Source organism: Xiphophorus couchianus, chromosome 12 (genome assembly GCF_001444195.1).
Source record: "Xiphophorus couchianus chromosome 12, X_couchianus-1.0, whole genome shotgun sequence".
Lineage (NCBI taxonomy): Eukaryota > Metazoa > Chordata > Actinopteri > Cyprinodontiformes > Poeciliidae > Xiphophorus > Xiphophorus couchianus.
The window spans coordinates 17,879,578-17,895,117 of record NC_040239.1 but is presented as its reverse complement, the minus strand read 5'-3'; the positions used below and the strand labels follow the sequence as shown (position 1 = coordinate 17,895,117).

General features: G+C 39.9%; 2 protein-coding genes across 5 annotated transcripts; one reads left to right on the top strand and one right to left on the bottom strand.

The window, feature by feature from the left end:
- Positions 1-244: 244 nt before the first annotated feature.
- Positions 245-5,585, top strand: akr1a1a (aldo-keto reductase family 1, member A1a (aldehyde reductase)). 4 transcript variants are annotated; one of them, XM_028033859.1, is made up of 10 exons: positions 245-377; positions 890-1,029; positions 1,117-1,236; positions 1,977-2,126; positions 2,228-2,278; positions 3,179-3,325; positions 3,890-3,939; positions 4,009-4,158; positions 4,249-4,408; positions 4,529-5,585. In XM_028033859.1, exons 2-10 carry the CDS (start codon positions 949-951, stop codon positions 4,592-4,594), a joined length of 975 nt encoding a protein of 324 aa, XP_027889660.1. In that variant the 5' UTR covers positions 245-377; positions 890-948; the 3' UTR covers positions 4,595-5,585. The 4 variants fall into 4 exon arrangements, with proteins under 4 accessions (XP_027889660.1, XP_027889662.1, XP_027889659.1 ...); XM_028033861.1 differs by having other exon boundaries at positions 284-377; positions 977-1,029; XM_028033858.1 differs by lacking the exon at positions 245-377 and adding an exon at positions 484-690 and having other exon boundaries at positions 977-1,029.
- Positions 5,375-15,279, bottom strand: vcp (valosin containing protein). Its single transcript, XM_028033856.1, has 17 exons — positions 15,125-15,279; positions 12,227-12,338; positions 11,938-12,110; positions 11,711-11,853; positions 11,480-11,610; positions 11,270-11,401; positions 10,886-10,988; positions 10,659-10,792; positions 10,332-10,467; positions 9,609-9,721; positions 8,641-8,805; positions 8,417-8,539; positions 8,107-8,319; positions 7,006-7,314; positions 6,471-6,626; positions 6,225-6,379; positions 5,375-5,958 (listed from the first exon to the last, which is right to left on the bottom strand). Exons 1-17 carry the CDS (start codon positions 15,139-15,141, stop codon positions 5,853-5,855), a joined length of 2,421 nt encoding a protein of 806 aa, XP_027889657.1. The 5' UTR covers positions 15,142-15,279; the 3' UTR covers positions 5,375-5,852.
- Between the last annotated feature and the right edge of the window lie 261 nt (positions 15,280-15,540).

Sequence of the window (15,540 nt, the reverse complement as noted above, 5' to 3'; positions counted from 1 at the left end):
CAACAGTAAGGAGGAAACTGAACAAAAATGGCATCCATAAAATTTGTTTGATTATCTAAAATTTTGACGTGTGACAAAAAAAAAAGACATTTTTTGTCACTCCTCACAGGAAGGCAAATTTCTATACTGAATATTTCTAGCAGAAACTGGTTCCAGAAACAAACATACAGATACGTTGATCTGCTATCAATACAACAAACAAAACCAAGACAGCTTTTTTATTCACTCTGTGTGTCTCTGGTATCTCTGAGCACAGTGGAGTTTGGACATTTTCCATCAGTGATAGGTAAACACACACTTTGACCTGAACTTGGAAAAATTCACTCAGACACAAGAGCCTCATTGGACCCTTCGAGAATCTTTTGGAGCAATCTCAGGTAGGAACAGAAAAAGTCAATACTTTAATTACTGACTGAATTACACTCTGGTCTGCAGCCAGGCCTACTTAATTGTGCAAGACAAAAAATCACGTGAAACTGGAGTTGTGGTTAATGAACAAATTGTGTGCAGCACATGGTAGGTAAGGATGTTGCTGATGATTACTCAGCCTGGAGGTCAGCTGCAGCTACACTGCGCTGTGACTAATGGCATATAGCTGTGTCAGCTATTTCTAGTGGTAAGGCTGGGTTCACAGAAGGTTTATGAATCCTCTGAGAAGATCTACTTTGAGGGTAGAGCGAGCTCGAAACAGTAAGTAGGTCAGTAAATATTTAGTTTGCCTGCATGTGAAACGGCATCTGCTCTGTTATAAGTTTCTGTATTATGTGAAATCCACTAAAACATCATACAACACCGCTGCAGGGCAGAGTTAGTGAATCCAGATGATAATCAGTAACAGAGCATTAACACAGTCATCATGACTGGATAATCACTGATTCCACTTCCACAGGAGTTAAGAGGAGCCCTCACACACTCGTTTGTCCTCCGTTTGGTCCTCGTCACTGAAACATGAGCACTTTTGTGACTCTCTCATCAGGGCAGAGGATGCCTCTGGTTGGCCTCGGCACGTGGAAGAGTGCTCCAGGTCAGGTAGAGCAATACATATTCACAGAGGTTTAACAGACTAAGCCAAAAGATGCTCTTGGATGTTGTTTAAGTGTTACTATGTACTGCCAGGTGAAGCAAGCAGTGCTGGCAGCTTTAGACTGTGGCTACAGACATATTGACTGTGCGGCTGTGTACGGCAACGAACAGGAGGTTGGAGATGCTTTGGCTCTTCGGGTGGGTCCAGGGAAGGTGAGGAGCTGTGATTTCTTCTTCCTTTTGTACTTTATCAGTATTTTATTGGCCCTGTTTAATGTCTGTTTATTCAACTACCATGACTCACTGAATCACTTGTCTAAGTGGAAGAGGGTTAGTCTTTTTCTCAGTGTGAAACAGGTTTTAGACATTGCATCCCAGTCTACAAGGTCGCCTAAACTCAGCTTGGCCCTTGGTTCTAAAAATTAACACATAATAGATGACAGGACCATTTTGAAAATGTTTGGAAAAAAAAGAAGAGTAGTTTTTACATTCAAATTAAATAATGAATTGGCACCAAACTACTGTGATTTAATTTACAGCAAAAATAAATAACTGAGATTATTCAGTATCAATTAAAATCAGAAGTTTTCTTACAAAGCTTAAAAACAAACATGGCCATTTTCTTCCTACTGTTCAACATGATTTCCCATTTTGGTTCAGCTAGGATTGTCCAAGTTACTTTTGTGTGATGATTCTAAGTTATACGAGTCTCACTTTCTGAAATGAGAGGCATAAAATGTTGAACGTTTTCATGTTATTTAAAAGTTTGAGTAATGCCAGTTATGTTGCATTGCTGATGCAATCACTGGCAACAATGTTCATCAGAGTTTTGATGTTTTGAAGCTAGTAATTACTCAAACAATTTTTGTCCTGAAATGTTTGGGAACCACTAGCTTAGCTTAAAAAAACCAATCCTGTTTCGCCAGAAGTCTAATTTGCCCTCTTGACCCCAGGCTCTGCCGCGTGACGAGGTGTTTCTGACTTCCAAACTCTGGAACCCCAAACATGATCCCGAGGATGTTGAAGAGGCATGCAGGTCCAGTCTGACCCACCTGGGTCTCTCCTACCTGGATCTCTACCTCATGCACTGGCCCATGGCCTTTTAGGGAGTAGCAGCTCTTTCTGCAAAACATTGCTTCCTCCTCCAGTGCGTGTTGAGGTGAAAACCATTAATTCCTATGCTGAAACAAAATGTGGATGTTTCAGGAGAGGGAAGGAGCTAATGCCTCGACGAGACGATGGGAGTATGTGTTCCAGTGACGTGCGGTCAGGGGAGGCAGGTGAGGCACTGCCTCACCTGCCATCATGGAAAGAAAGAAAATATATAATCATAAAGTAATTTAAATTGTTATATTCATCCGGTGGTTTGCACTAAAAAATATTTATTTTTCATGTAGCTTCACCAATTTCGATTTTTATTTGTTCAAAATCGCTGAATTTTCTTATTTTCCCATTCAAATGCTTGGAAGCGATGCCGGTGAGGCAGCAGCGAGCTCTGCCTCACCTTGGATTGCGCAACCCCTGGCTCTGCGCTGGCTGCTAAGCGGAGAGAGCATGTTGCTGTACGGCGTCAATAAAATGGTTTAAACAAATTTAATATGTGAACTTATTTCCAATAGTTTAGCTTATGTATATAATGTACAGTGCTTTTTGTCACCAACTGTGTTTGTGTAACGTGTTTCGTGTAATGAGCGATTATAAACGGCAGAGAACAGGTTCGAGGTGAGGCAGGCAGTTCTCTTGCCTCATGGCAGGGGGCGCTCAAGATCCCAGACGTTCGTCTTGTTCACTCCTCAACTGCCGAGTAAGTGACAGCGAGCTAGGCTAAACGATTCGGGAAGCAAGTCAAGTGCAGCGATAGATTATAATAGAGATAGTGATTTTTTTCCTCTCGCTTATCCCGACTTTCGACATGGATGACTACATTACAACACTAAAAAGGTTTTCTCAAGTGGACTTTCAATCGAAGCAGGTAAGACAGTAATAACATTTATTTTGTTTTGTTTTTTAAGGAAATGTGTGTTTTGTGAGCTACAGTTTGTATGTGTAAGGATGCAGAAGTGAAACATAACCTGTAAACTGCTGTCAATCTATGCATCTATTTGCAAATCTGATTCTGATGACGTCAGTGCCTCACCAGCTATGAACCTCACTGTCTGACACTCACTACAGAGATACTTGGAAGGCCATGGAGAACCTTGTAGATAAAGGTCTGGTCAAGGCTATCGGGCTGTCCAACTTCAACGCAAGGCAGGTAGATGACATCATCACCATTGCCAGGCACAAACCTGTGGTGAACCAGGTACGGCTGTTCAAACAGATCATATTGCAAACTAAAAATCCAGAGCTGACCCAAAGAGAGCAAGCTAATCGGATACCCCAACTTTTCTTATAATACAAATCTCAAAACTTTAAGTTCTGTCATCACTTTTGTCAGGAATGACTCAAATTTAAAATCACTTTGAAGGTAGTTAAAAAAGTAGATTTAAAAAAAAATCTTATTTATGCTTAATGTGAAATATTTCCGATTCAACAATTCGGTCATTAGTTAAACTATTTGTGTCTGGGCTGTGGTCACAGCTCGTGCACATCATTAAATGCCACTGACGTGAAGAATGTAAGAGCAAAGCAAAACATTTCAGTAACATAGTATTACTGTTGACTTACTGGTAAACCACATCAAATTCAAAACACAACCACTTGATCAGTTTAATGAGCTATTATTTTAGTGTATATTGGATTTACTTGGAAATGGGTTCCCAAAGCAAAAATCTGCTTGAGGCCCCATAAAATTTTAGACTGGCTCTGCACAACTTAATATTTTCATGTCAGTTTGAATAAACTACATCTCCTGTTTTTTCTGCAGGTGGAGTGCCACCCTTATCTGTCTCAAGCAGACCTCCTGTCACACTGTCGGTCAGTGAAATACACTTTAGGTAAGGGGCATTCAGAGCAGCTGAAATCATGCTCTCACTTCCGTTCCAGGTCTTTAGCGGTTTGTGTGACAGCCTACAGTCCTCTGGGCAGCGGAGACAGACCCTGGGCTTCTCCTGATGAGCCTAGTCTGCTGGCAGATCAGGAACTTGGCGCCATCGCTGAGAGGTACCAGAAATCTCCTGCTCAGGTGATACTCAGGTAAGGCAGGACACCTCAAAGTGTCACTTTGCACAGCTAACTGTCCTCTAATGTTACTGTGGGCAACGTGACTATCATCTGACTCTGCAGGTGGAACATCCAGAGGGGGGTGGTGTGTATCCCCAAAAGTGTGACGGCCTCCAGGATCCAGGAGAATTTAAGGGTGTTTGATTTTTCCTTGTGTCCGGCTTACATGAAACTGATTGACTCCTTTAACTGCAACACACGTTTTATTATCCCAACAGTGGAGGTGAGACATTACTACTAGAAATAGATCCTTATGACATGTTTACGACTCTCCATGCAGGACTGAAGTAGCAGATGTATTGAGAAAAAACCTCTGAGAACATATTTATTTTTCTCTCTACAGAAGAACGGCAAGAAAGTGTGGAGGGATGGAGAACATCCTCATTTTCCCTTCCATGATCCTTACTGAGCCTTCAAGAAACACATTCAAGGTGATTCTCAAATAGATGACATGGAAAAATAAATGAAACTGAACCTCAATCAGAATTGGTGTCGTCTTTCTTCCCCTGTGACACGTTTCGCAAAATTGATTGAAAACATGTTTAGTTTGACGTTTATATATAAAAAAAAAGGTTATGGTGAGAGCGACACTATGTGGCCAAAGACAGAACTGCCTCTCAGCCACCATTTATTTAAAGATTCCTACACGATCCAACTCGGGTTCATTACTCAGTGATACATCTAGTTCTAGATAGTTTCTGTACCTTTTGGTTATGACTTCTAGTGAATTAAATTCCCCTAAAAAACTTTGAATATCACATTAAAACCAAGGAATGTTAGCACCAAAATGTAAACCTATAAAAGTATGTCCATGTCCTCCACAGTATTGGTTGGTTCTCCTTTTATGTGAATTATTGCATCAGTGGCAAGTAGCATGGAGATGATTAGCCTGATGTTCTGCTGAGGTGTTAGAAAGGTTCAACTTGCATCACAAGCAGCTTTCTGCTACACCATATTGAAAGTAAGGAGAAACCAAGTTGGAATATTAACTCAGGGTCTCTAAAGCAGAGTTAAGCTTTTTTTAAGCTTAACTCCAAAGTTCCTGATGGATGACTGTGCCGACTTTGTACTTGATAAAACAAAGAAAACAAAAGACATGGCATCCTAATAGATTTAAATTGCAATAAAATCTTAAGTCAAGCCTTAAAAACCTTTAAACTAATCTAAACAAACAGCAGAGAGACCTTAGTAACGCCTCCATTTAGTGAGATTTTATTTGCAACAACATAACCTTGACAAATTTGTAATACATTATATGCTACTGTTTATTTAAAAAAAACAAAAAGAAAAAAAACGTCATCAGCAATGTTTTTCATTCAGAGTCTAGCAGAAATCCCCATCACTATAGCCATTCCTGTATTTTTTGAGATATACTGACAATGAAGCCACTGAAAAAAAAATGAAAAAAACGCCAACCCCGCCTTCTCTGATCCTGTTTGCAGTCACTCACCTTCCATTTTCGTCATCCCAGTCCCCCACCCACATCAAAGTCAGGGCAAACCAAGTGGCTACATGCTGTCTCCAAGAGAAATTATACAAAATAAAAGGAAAACAAAAAAAGAAAAAAGGGAACACATGAAAGAAGCACAAAGTCCTAAAAATGTGGAATCTGGTGAGAATTTGTACAGGTGTGATCCCATGACCGACCACTATGGGGCAGTAGGCATTTATCCATAGAGATCGTCATCATTATCTTCGTTGAACACTGGACCACTGCCAGTTCCACCAGAGCCGTGACTTGGACCGCTGCCACCTGCAGCGCTGGAGGGAAACCTGGGAGGGTGGAGAAGAAAAAAGATGTTCAGTTCCAGGATCAAATCATTTCAAATAAACTTTGAGTTAGATTGTAAACTGATTGGGATCGTAATCCTAATAAAACAGAATTTAAGAATGTAGCAATTTGTTGAAAAGGATATCTTTTGTAATCACAGCTATGGTTTCCAAATAGTGTGCCAATTAGTCATCAATCTCTTTATGCCCTACAATAAGAACAAATCTCCTGAGAGACATAAATAGATAAAACCTATCAGAAGGTGTACCTGAAGCTGCCAAAGCCTCGGCTCTGCTGCAGTGTCTGAGCAAACATCTCGTATTTGCGGATGTCGTTGTCGCTGACAGAGCGACGGGCAAACCGCATTGCTTCTTCAAAGTGGTCCTTCCTGATCTCTGGCACGGGGTCATCCTCTTCTACCTCCTACAAGGACAGAGACGGATGAGTTCTGGGTGAGTTCATGAAGTATTGAGGACCAGCAGAGAGCAGACGCTCCGCCTCACGGAGCACTGACCATGGCTGATGGGTTCGTCTGCCTCTCCCGCTCTCTGCGGATCTCGTTCTCGATGCTCTCTCGGATGGCGAGCTTACAGGCCCGCTGGCAGATCTCTGTGAGATCAGCGCCGGAGAAGCCGTTGGTCATCTTAGCCAAGAAGTCCAAGTCCACATCCTTCAGGGAAAAAAAGAAATTTAAAAATTGTTTGATATCTTGTTTTGGGTTTGATTTCACACAGTCAGCCTAAAAGTCTCTTCTAAACACATAAAAGTTAAAGTTCGCTGTGTGTTGATTATTTAATGTGTATTGATTCTGATGATGACACCCACAAAATGTAATGTTTGTTACTGCCTTCTCTATTGGTGATGTTTATAATTTTATGTTTTTATGATGTAAAGCACTTTGAACTGCCTTGTTATTGGAATGTGCCATACAAATAAACTTGACTGAAAGTTATTTAAGAGGTATTTACTAGAATACAATGCAGAATCATTACACTCAACTCAACCATGCCAGTAAATAGACCATAAATGATGGCAGACACCACAGTCACCTTGCTGATGGGACTCTTGCGCAGGTTGGCCTTCAGGATGCTGATCCTGCTCTTCTCGTCTGGCAGAGGGATGTAGATGAGCTGATCCAGACGGCCAGGTCTCAGGATGGCCGGGTCGATGATGTCTGGTCTGTTGGTGGCGCCGATGATGAAGACGTTCTTCTTGCTCGACATGCCGTCCATCTCGGTCAGGATCTGGTTGATCACACGGTCGGCAGCTCCGCCGCCATCGCCAACGTTGCCGCCGCGAGCCTTAGCTATGGAGTCCAACTCGTCGAAGAAGAGGACACACGGAGCAGCCTGACGAGCCTGAGGACACAAGGACAACGGTTTTAAGCAGCAAGTCGCTGACAGGGTACATTTTATGTTTGAAAATTCTGTATGTATTCATATTCAAATTTAATATACTTAGGGACACTGAGAACATGAGTATGTCGTTTGCATGTTGTACGATACATAAAGCGCCATGCTAACACTGGTTTCTGATGGTGAAAGGTAACAGAACATGTTTTATGACAAAGTCTGCTTCTCCTGAAAATTGTTGACACCTCATTTAGTCAAATCTAAACAAAATTATCCAACACTAAAAATAAATTCAGAGCAAAGCTAAGGATTTCATTCACTTAATCAACATGTGAAGGTTAATGAATAAAGAGCTCTATGAGTTGGTAACAAAACACTTGAAAAATTGATTAAAGATCAAGATGCCATCAAAGCTATGTAATGTTATTTAATGTTTATCTGCAGATTCTCATCCATCTGAACAACTGCTCCCCTGCAAACATCCACATTGTGTTTCAGAGCCATTTGTTTTCTACCTAAATAACTATTTTCTATAAACAAAACTAATACATGTAACAAAAATTCCAATTAAGATGTGGCAAATAAAAAGATGTGAATTAAATATGTCAACATGAGAAGCACTACATTTGTTATATATGAAAAAAAAAAGTCTAATGCAACCTTTATTTATACTCTGTTTTATTTTTTATGCATTTATTTTGACATGGACACTGACTTTAAAGACCGTTCCTCTGATATCTTAGATTTAAATGGACTGACCTGGAAAAAATAAAAATAAATAAATTAAAAAAAACATACCTTGTCGAAGATCTCTCTGACATTAGCCTCAGATTCTCCAAACCACATGGTGAGCAGTTCAGGTCCTTTGATGGAGATGAAGTTTGCCTGGCACTCATTGGCAATGGCTTTGGCCAGCAGAGTCTTACCACAACCAGGAGGACCGTAGAAAAGCACACCCTTGGATGGGGTCATGCCAAACTTCAGGAACTTGTCTGGATGCTCCACAGGGTACTGAATTATGCACAGAGAGACAACAGTGTTACAGTAAGAGAATACCCCAAGTTTGAAAAGAGTAAAGAACCCCTTTCTAGCATAATCTCTCTCACACCTGCACCAGCTCCTGCAGCTCCCTCTTGACATCTTCCAGACCTCCAATATCGTCCCAGGTGATATTGGGAACCTCAACAACCGTCTCCCTCAGAGCTGATGGGTTGCTCTGGCTCAGAGCCCACTGCAACACAGTGTTGACCGAGTTAATATCGACAAAGACGGCCATTACTGGCCAACTGAGGCACCTGAAATCCATTTGAAGCGATCAGATTACAGGTTTACCTTGAAGTCGTCCATGGTAACGGCAAGAGAATTCATGACTTCAGCATCAATAGTCTCGTCCTCAAGGTCGATCAGGTCCATCTTCTTCCTAATGGCCTGCAGGGCGGCCTCGGAGCAGAGAGCAGCCAGATCTGCACCAACGTGGCCGTGGGTCTCATTGGCCACCTGCAAATAAAAACATCAAGATTCTCAATGAGGGCGCTGCGCTTGTGGTTCAAAAGGTCGCCACAGTTAAGACAATTTCAGCAAAAATAAATATTTCTGAAATTTTTGAATATGCAGTCATATCTAATAAAACTGAATACAAGAACTGATGGGCCTCATTTTTCAGATCAAAAGTAAACGGTTTGTTAGCTCCTAAAATACAGATTTTTCAAAACTGGAAATTTCATTTTAGGAGTTCTTTTAGAGCCACATATGTAAATATTCTCTCATTTAAAACAAGCAAAATGTTGTTTTGCTTATTTTAAAACGAGCATGTTTAGAAGTTTACTCTGGAGTGTTCAAATAGGTAACAAAAAAAAGAAAGCAGGATATGTCTACTTGGAAATATTTTGCCATCCCAAAAAACATTATGTGGTTTCTTGGGATGTGTTTTGCCATTTCACTGTGGGGATTTTGGCAGAAGAATTGAAAATGGCATATTTGCCAGTTTTGATTTGTGAGAAGAAAAATAAAGCTAACATTTCTGCAATATGTAGCTTGATTCCTTTTCTGATGCATTTCAATTGTAAAACAAATAAAATATGTAGGGAAATTTAAATATGACATACCAAAGTACGCTTAGTCCAATTATCCATGTGCATTGAGTTTATTTAAGTCAATTTATTTGAACAAAAAGTTAGGATATAAATGACAGAGTGGTACTTATGGTGTAGTCATCAAGGAAAAGAAAAAACAACAACAAATGAACATAAAAAGCACCTCTCTGTTACTCATATCACCTGATGGGAGTCATGTGCACAAACCTGTTCCAAATCAACATCGTCAGCTAGTTTCATGTTCTTGGTGTGAATCTGCAGAATCTCCAACCTGCCGGTCGCATCAGGAATGCCAATGTCCACTTCTCTGTCAAAGCGTCCTGGAAATGGAAGACAGTGCAAAGCGCTCAGTGGTTTGAAAATGATATAACATTTGAGATGGATGTCAACATAATTTAAAACCCTTTTCTCAGACGAAGTACTAGAAGATGTGTATTTGAAACTGAGCAAAATCCCGCCCTCCATAAAGCCTGTCATAAACATTAAATCATGTGTTAAAAATGCAGAACTAGAGGGATAGAGATGGACGTGACTGACAGAGCGTGCTCTGATCTCCAGAGCCAACAAAAATAAATGCCTGTGCTGTTATGCAGTATTTTGTTTTGCAAGAAAACCCCTATCTTTTTTACAAAATGAAACTGAAACTTAGTCCCAGGGGACAATAACCTGTATAATAAGGCCCACAGTGCATCTTAAAACTGTCAGGTAGTAAGATGACCATTTTGATGTGGCAATTATTTAAACTGAGTTCATGTTCATTATAGAGAAAATATACATAAGCAACCAGGATACACAACAGCATTTGCCATAGGATTTAAGGGGAAATAAGTACTTGTTACCAGCTCTAATCAGTGTAAACCAACAGAAGCACAGCTTAAAAAAGCCTCAAATTAACACACATCTGCATGGGAGGAAAAAAATAAAAATTACCAAATCTCCTGAGAGCTGGATCAATGCTGTTGGGTCTGTTGGTGGCTGCCATGACGATCACATGAGCTCTCTGTTTCAGGCCGTCCATAAGAGTCAGCAGCTGGGAAACTATGCGCCTCTCCACCTCTCCATGAGTCTGGAAAAACAAACACAAAACACACAATGCTGGAATGTTGAAGAAACAGATTTTACAGTAGCAGCGAAAGATAGCTATACATAATGAACAAGAATGTTCTACAGATTAATCACTGTGCACTTTCAGTCTACTGCAAGCTCTAAAAAGGTTTTGAAATCTATTAGGCATGCCTTGTACCACTTTACACTCACCTTCTCTCTCTTTGGAGCAATTGCATCAAGTTCATCAATAAAGATGATGGCAGGAGCATTCTTCTCCGCTTCCTCAAAGGCCTTTCTCAGGTTACTCTCACTCTCTCCAGCCAGCTTACTCATGATCTCAGGGCCTGAAAGCATGAAATCAAGGCTCCATTTTAGAGACAGCAATTCTACTATATACGAGCAGCTTTTAAAACAGAAATGTTGCCAAGTGTACACACCGTTAATTAGGAAAAAGAAAGCTCCTGTTTCGTTGGCCACAGCCCTAGCAATCAAGGTTTTTCCAGTTCCGGGTGGTCCATACAGAAGAATGCCACGTGGGGGCTGAAAGCACAAAAACATTTGAAGACTACAACTTTCTCAAAATCTAACTTCATTCCAAGAATAAATTAATAGAATAAAATTCACTAAACTCAAGTCTCCTAGTGATATAAAGATTTAAGAGGCTTTTTTTTGAAAGATCAAATAAACTCTGTAATCAATCATAAACTCTGTAATCAATCTGCGAACTAGAATTCTGTTCAAATTCCAGTTCGCAGTTATAATAAAAAAGGTCAAGTTTTGCTCCATATTTGAATAAGAAAAAATCAAGTGAAGTGCCTGACCTTGACTCCAATGGCCTTGAACAGTGCAGGATGTCTGAGAGGCAGCTCTACCATCTCTTTGATCTGAGCTAACTGCTTCCTAACTCCTCCAATGTCGTCATAGCCCACTTCATTCAGGGACTCCTCCTCATCCTGCAGGTGGAAGACTCAACATTTTAGTTTTCACATCATTTATAACAATTTAAAACGTATGAACGAGTGTGTTCATACCTCTCTTCTGATTGGCTCACCCTCACAGTGAATGACTGTGTCAGGAGCAACTATGCAGTAGGGGGATGGATCGGTCTCCACTACCTTGAACTCCACGGCTCTCATCCCGCCTCTAACCAGGAAAATATCACCTTTACAAGTCAAAGGGGGGAAAAAAAATAAGTTACATCAAAGCTACATGTCAACTTATATCTGTACAAGTTAAAAGCAACAATGGGGTGTGGAAGTCACCTTTGCGGATCGGTCTGTAAGCCTCCAGAAAGTATGGCTTCAGGTAGACTTCAAACAGGTTGCCAGTAATGCCCTCCACTGTGTCGTCTATAGGGAGGACATGAATCCTCTTTCCGTACTTCACATCAGGACAAGGCTGAATGCTGAGGAAGATATTATACTTAGCATGGCTTAACATTCACACATATATGTAGGTGAAAGTTGGACAACAATCTGCTTTCCCTCACCTGATGACATCACCAAGACGGACCCTCAGGTTGTTGCGGACCACCCTGTTCATCCGGACCTTCTCGTCAGAGCAGGTGTCATCTGAGAGCACGATGCACACAGTCTCCCGCCTCTTCTTCCCCTTCATCAGAACTGTGTCGCCACGGAAGAGCTGCAGTTCGTCCATCTTGGCCTAAGATACAAAACATTGAGTTGATAAAGTACTTGCATTACTCTGAATATTACCAAATCGTAATCTGACTTTGTTTCTCCAGCTGTGGAGTGGGTGGAAAGCTTCTCAATTATTACCTGAGAAAGAGAGACCACGCTGTTGTCTTCATTGATGGATTCATCAACAATCAGTCTGTTGGGTCTGCTCTTTTGCTTCAGAATAGCAGTTTGTAGGTCATCATTTTTGGATCTACAGAGGAGAAACAGAAGATGGGGTCAAACTAAATAACCTTACTCCGCAGCATAAGTGCCTTTTTTTAAATAACAAAATACTCAGATGTTTATACAGAAAATAAAATTTGCACTTAAAATCAATGGCAACAACGTGGACATTTTTTTATGTCGTCTTCATACAGAATACCTCCAGTGTGAAAACATGGTAATTTGCAAAGCCTAGTGCCATATTTGGTTGGCTCAAGGTCAAATAATTTTTTGGTCTTTTTGTCCCAACCTAATTCCATTTTGTTCCAGTAAAATAGTAATAATAATATTGTACAAAGGTTTGCTAATTGTTGTGCTCTGGTATTTTTGATGAATACTGACCATCAATCCAGACAAAATATTCAAATCCCATTTAATATTGAATTTAAAATTAACTGCCTTATTTTCTTCAAACAATATCATTGATTACGGTTCTGATTGGGCAGGGCAATTATTTTATTGTGTATTGTTTGGGATGTAAGAATTTTGATTCATAACTGTCATGATAAATTCTAATTAATATTTTTACCATTTGTTAAGATAGTATCATATATAAAGGTGAAAATATTATTGATTAAATCAGGGTACTGTGTGCAGTTTAGTGATACAAATAGTTACGTTTTTCAAGAGCAGCATCATTGTGGGGCTATGATTGCTGTGACACAGCCATACAGTTATCTAAAATAGAAGTAAATAGTTCTTAGCATTTTATTGTTATATTTTGTGAAACTGTTGTGATAGCACTATAAGTCCACATGCTGCACCCCTAGTTCTGATCACAGTTAGGCTCAATGACTGGTATGAAACATCCCCAAAGTAGATGCAAATTAAAACATTGTGTGTACCAAAATCTTCATGGTACACGACTTCTTTTGTGTCCTGGCCATTTTGCATTCAAACATTTACCTGGCAGAAAATCGTGTAATGTTTCCCACCGACCATGTATGGCTGCCAAGGGGATGTTTTATACTCATTCTGACAATTAAAATCTATTTTTTATAATCTACATTGAGGGAATTGTGTTATTTTGTTCGATATTTAGTCATAATCTTCCAGATCTTAGGCAAGTCAACTTCCAAAAAGGAATTAGAATAAAACAAAATGGGAAGATAATGTAAAACTGTTTATAATAAAATACAATTAGTCTGTGTAACTGAAGCATTTTTATGACAATACAAATTATTATTAATAAAAATATTTAAACAATAAAATTCACATGGAGTTGTTTCAGTGGGTAGGTACAATAAGAAAAGAAAAATTGACCAGGAGTCCTCCGTTTGTACCCAAAAGCCTGGTACAAAACCAAGACAGCAAAATGGTGAAACGACCAGCACATGATTTCTCCAACTACAATGCCTTTTAAATGTAGTTTTTGATTTAAATTCTTTAAAGTGGTATAGATTTTGTTTTATTTTGGGCAGTTTACTTATTTAGCATCACCCACAATAAATCTGAGCTGGAATCTCAAACCACTTTATAAAAAGGTCCAGCTCTACCCAATCCAATTCAGTTCAAATTCCACTCAGAGCAATTTAACTCATAAAATACCACCAATCAATCATGCTCCATTCTAATTACATGCAGAGCAATCTTAGCCTGTTGATTATACAGTGCCAACTGGTAAGAAATGTCTTATAATTGAGATGTTTTTCTTTTTAAACAAATGCCTGGTTTCAGTTTTACCTTATTGTTCAAATATATAAAAGAGACATACAACAAGAGGGATGTTAATTTGCCTCTGTGGCGCAGTGTTTACATTTCTATAGCCAATTCTACTAAAGCTATGTGGCTCACGCTGTATTGATATGAGCAAACAGGTCGTTTGCACATCCTATCACCAAATCACGTTACGCACAGAAAATTCAATAATACTTTTCTACAGTCATAAGACCACACCAAGCATTAAGCTAAATTAAAAATGCCGCCCTTTTCTGGAAACTTCGCGGAATGTTTTGGTAGTTTCTTTTTACGTTGACAGCATGCTAACGTTAGCCTGGAGCTAACCGGCTGGCGAGCAGGGGAACGCAGATGACACAGCAAAAGAATCTGAGGAAAAAAAACTTTGTTAGCAAGCTACGTCCTTTTAAGAAATCCCATTAAAATTACATTGCGTCTGGTAAAATCCCAACTTAACCTCGTGTATGGTGTAATCAGATAGCTTATTTCAAGCGTTTTATTCTAACTGAGTAGATCCATGAAGGCTTGCCGATCGCCTAAATTGAATTAGCCTGCGTTGGTTCACCGTTTAGCATAGCAGTTCGTCACAACATTATCAGCCGTTTTGTCCCGTAGAATCATTAGCTTTTCGGGTAAACTTTTGACAAGCTGGACATATGAAATATAATGTTTTTACTTTTTAATACAAACTCTAAATAATGGGTAACCAGGACCAATGAATAGGCCAATTTTCAATGTGATCGTGGATGGCTTTGGCCTTGACAGTGTTGCTAAGCTAAAGTTAGCAATCGAGTAGCGATGACTGCGCTTTGTGAAGTCATACAACTGAGTTAGCGAATACCGTTAACCGACCAGGAAGAACCGTGTGTGGTGACAACAGTTTAATAACAAATAAAGAAGCCAACATACAACTGGTAGTAAGTGTTTAACCTACGGCAAATACTGCGGAGGATGAAGTAACTGACCCCATTAGCTCTCATGCTAGCAAATTCGTCATGTATTAGCATTCTGAACGTTAGACCTTTAAAGGGTAATAGTTAGCTGCCATTGCAACAAAAAAGACGCCTTTGAGCAAATCTGAAGATTTTGTATACTTACTCCCCTCCCGAAGCCATGGTCGTCCACCTGGTTTGCTGGTAATAAATATAGAAATTCTAGCTAAATGTTAAAGGAGCTTAACCGGTTTCGCTACTAGACGTTCTCTGTGAATTCACACGAAAGAGCAGCAGTTTCCTTTGCCTTCTTTACGGTTATACCATGAGTTACACACAATCTGCTTTCTGATTGGCTGGAACCACTCCGTCAAATTCGGGCACCAATCAGATGTCTAGAGGCTATCGTCACCAAGGGTACTTCTGAAGTTTAGCCAGTTACAAAGAAGAGAGAGGAGGTCGTTAAGTTTATTTTCTATTGGCCTATTATCAAACCCCATTCATCCAATTAACGCTCACCGCGTTGATATAAATCCTGTAAATTTGTGTTTTGCTCATAGTAACAGTGGTGTTGCCTCAGTC

What these genes read in the sequence shown, in the direction of transcription:
- akr1a1a (XM_028033858.1), top strand. Translation starts at nt 642, where the DNA reads ATGAATCCTCTGAGAAGATCTACTTTGAGGGTAGAGCGAGCTCGAAAC. An exon ending in GACCTCCTGTCACACTGTCG is followed by an intron (nt 3,940 to 4,008) that starts GTCAGTGAAATA and finishes CTTCCGTTCCAG; the next exon opens with GTCTTTAGCGGTTTGTGTGA. An exon ending in CCTGCTCAGGTGATACTCAG is followed by an intron (nt 4,159 to 4,248) that starts GTAAGGCAGGAC and finishes CTGACTCTGCAG; the next exon opens with GTGGAACATCCAGAGGGGGG.
- vcp (XM_028033856.1), bottom strand. An exon ending in CGTCTTGGTGATGTCATCAG is followed by an intron (nt 11,854 to 11,937) that starts GTGAGGGAAAGC and finishes TATCTTCCTCAG; the next exon opens with CATTCAGCCTTGTCCTGATG. An exon ending in TCAAGGCCATTGGAGTCAAG is followed by an intron (nt 10,989 to 11,269) that starts GTCAGGCACTTC and finishes TTGTGCTTTCAG; the next exon opens with CCCCCACGTGGCATTCTTCT.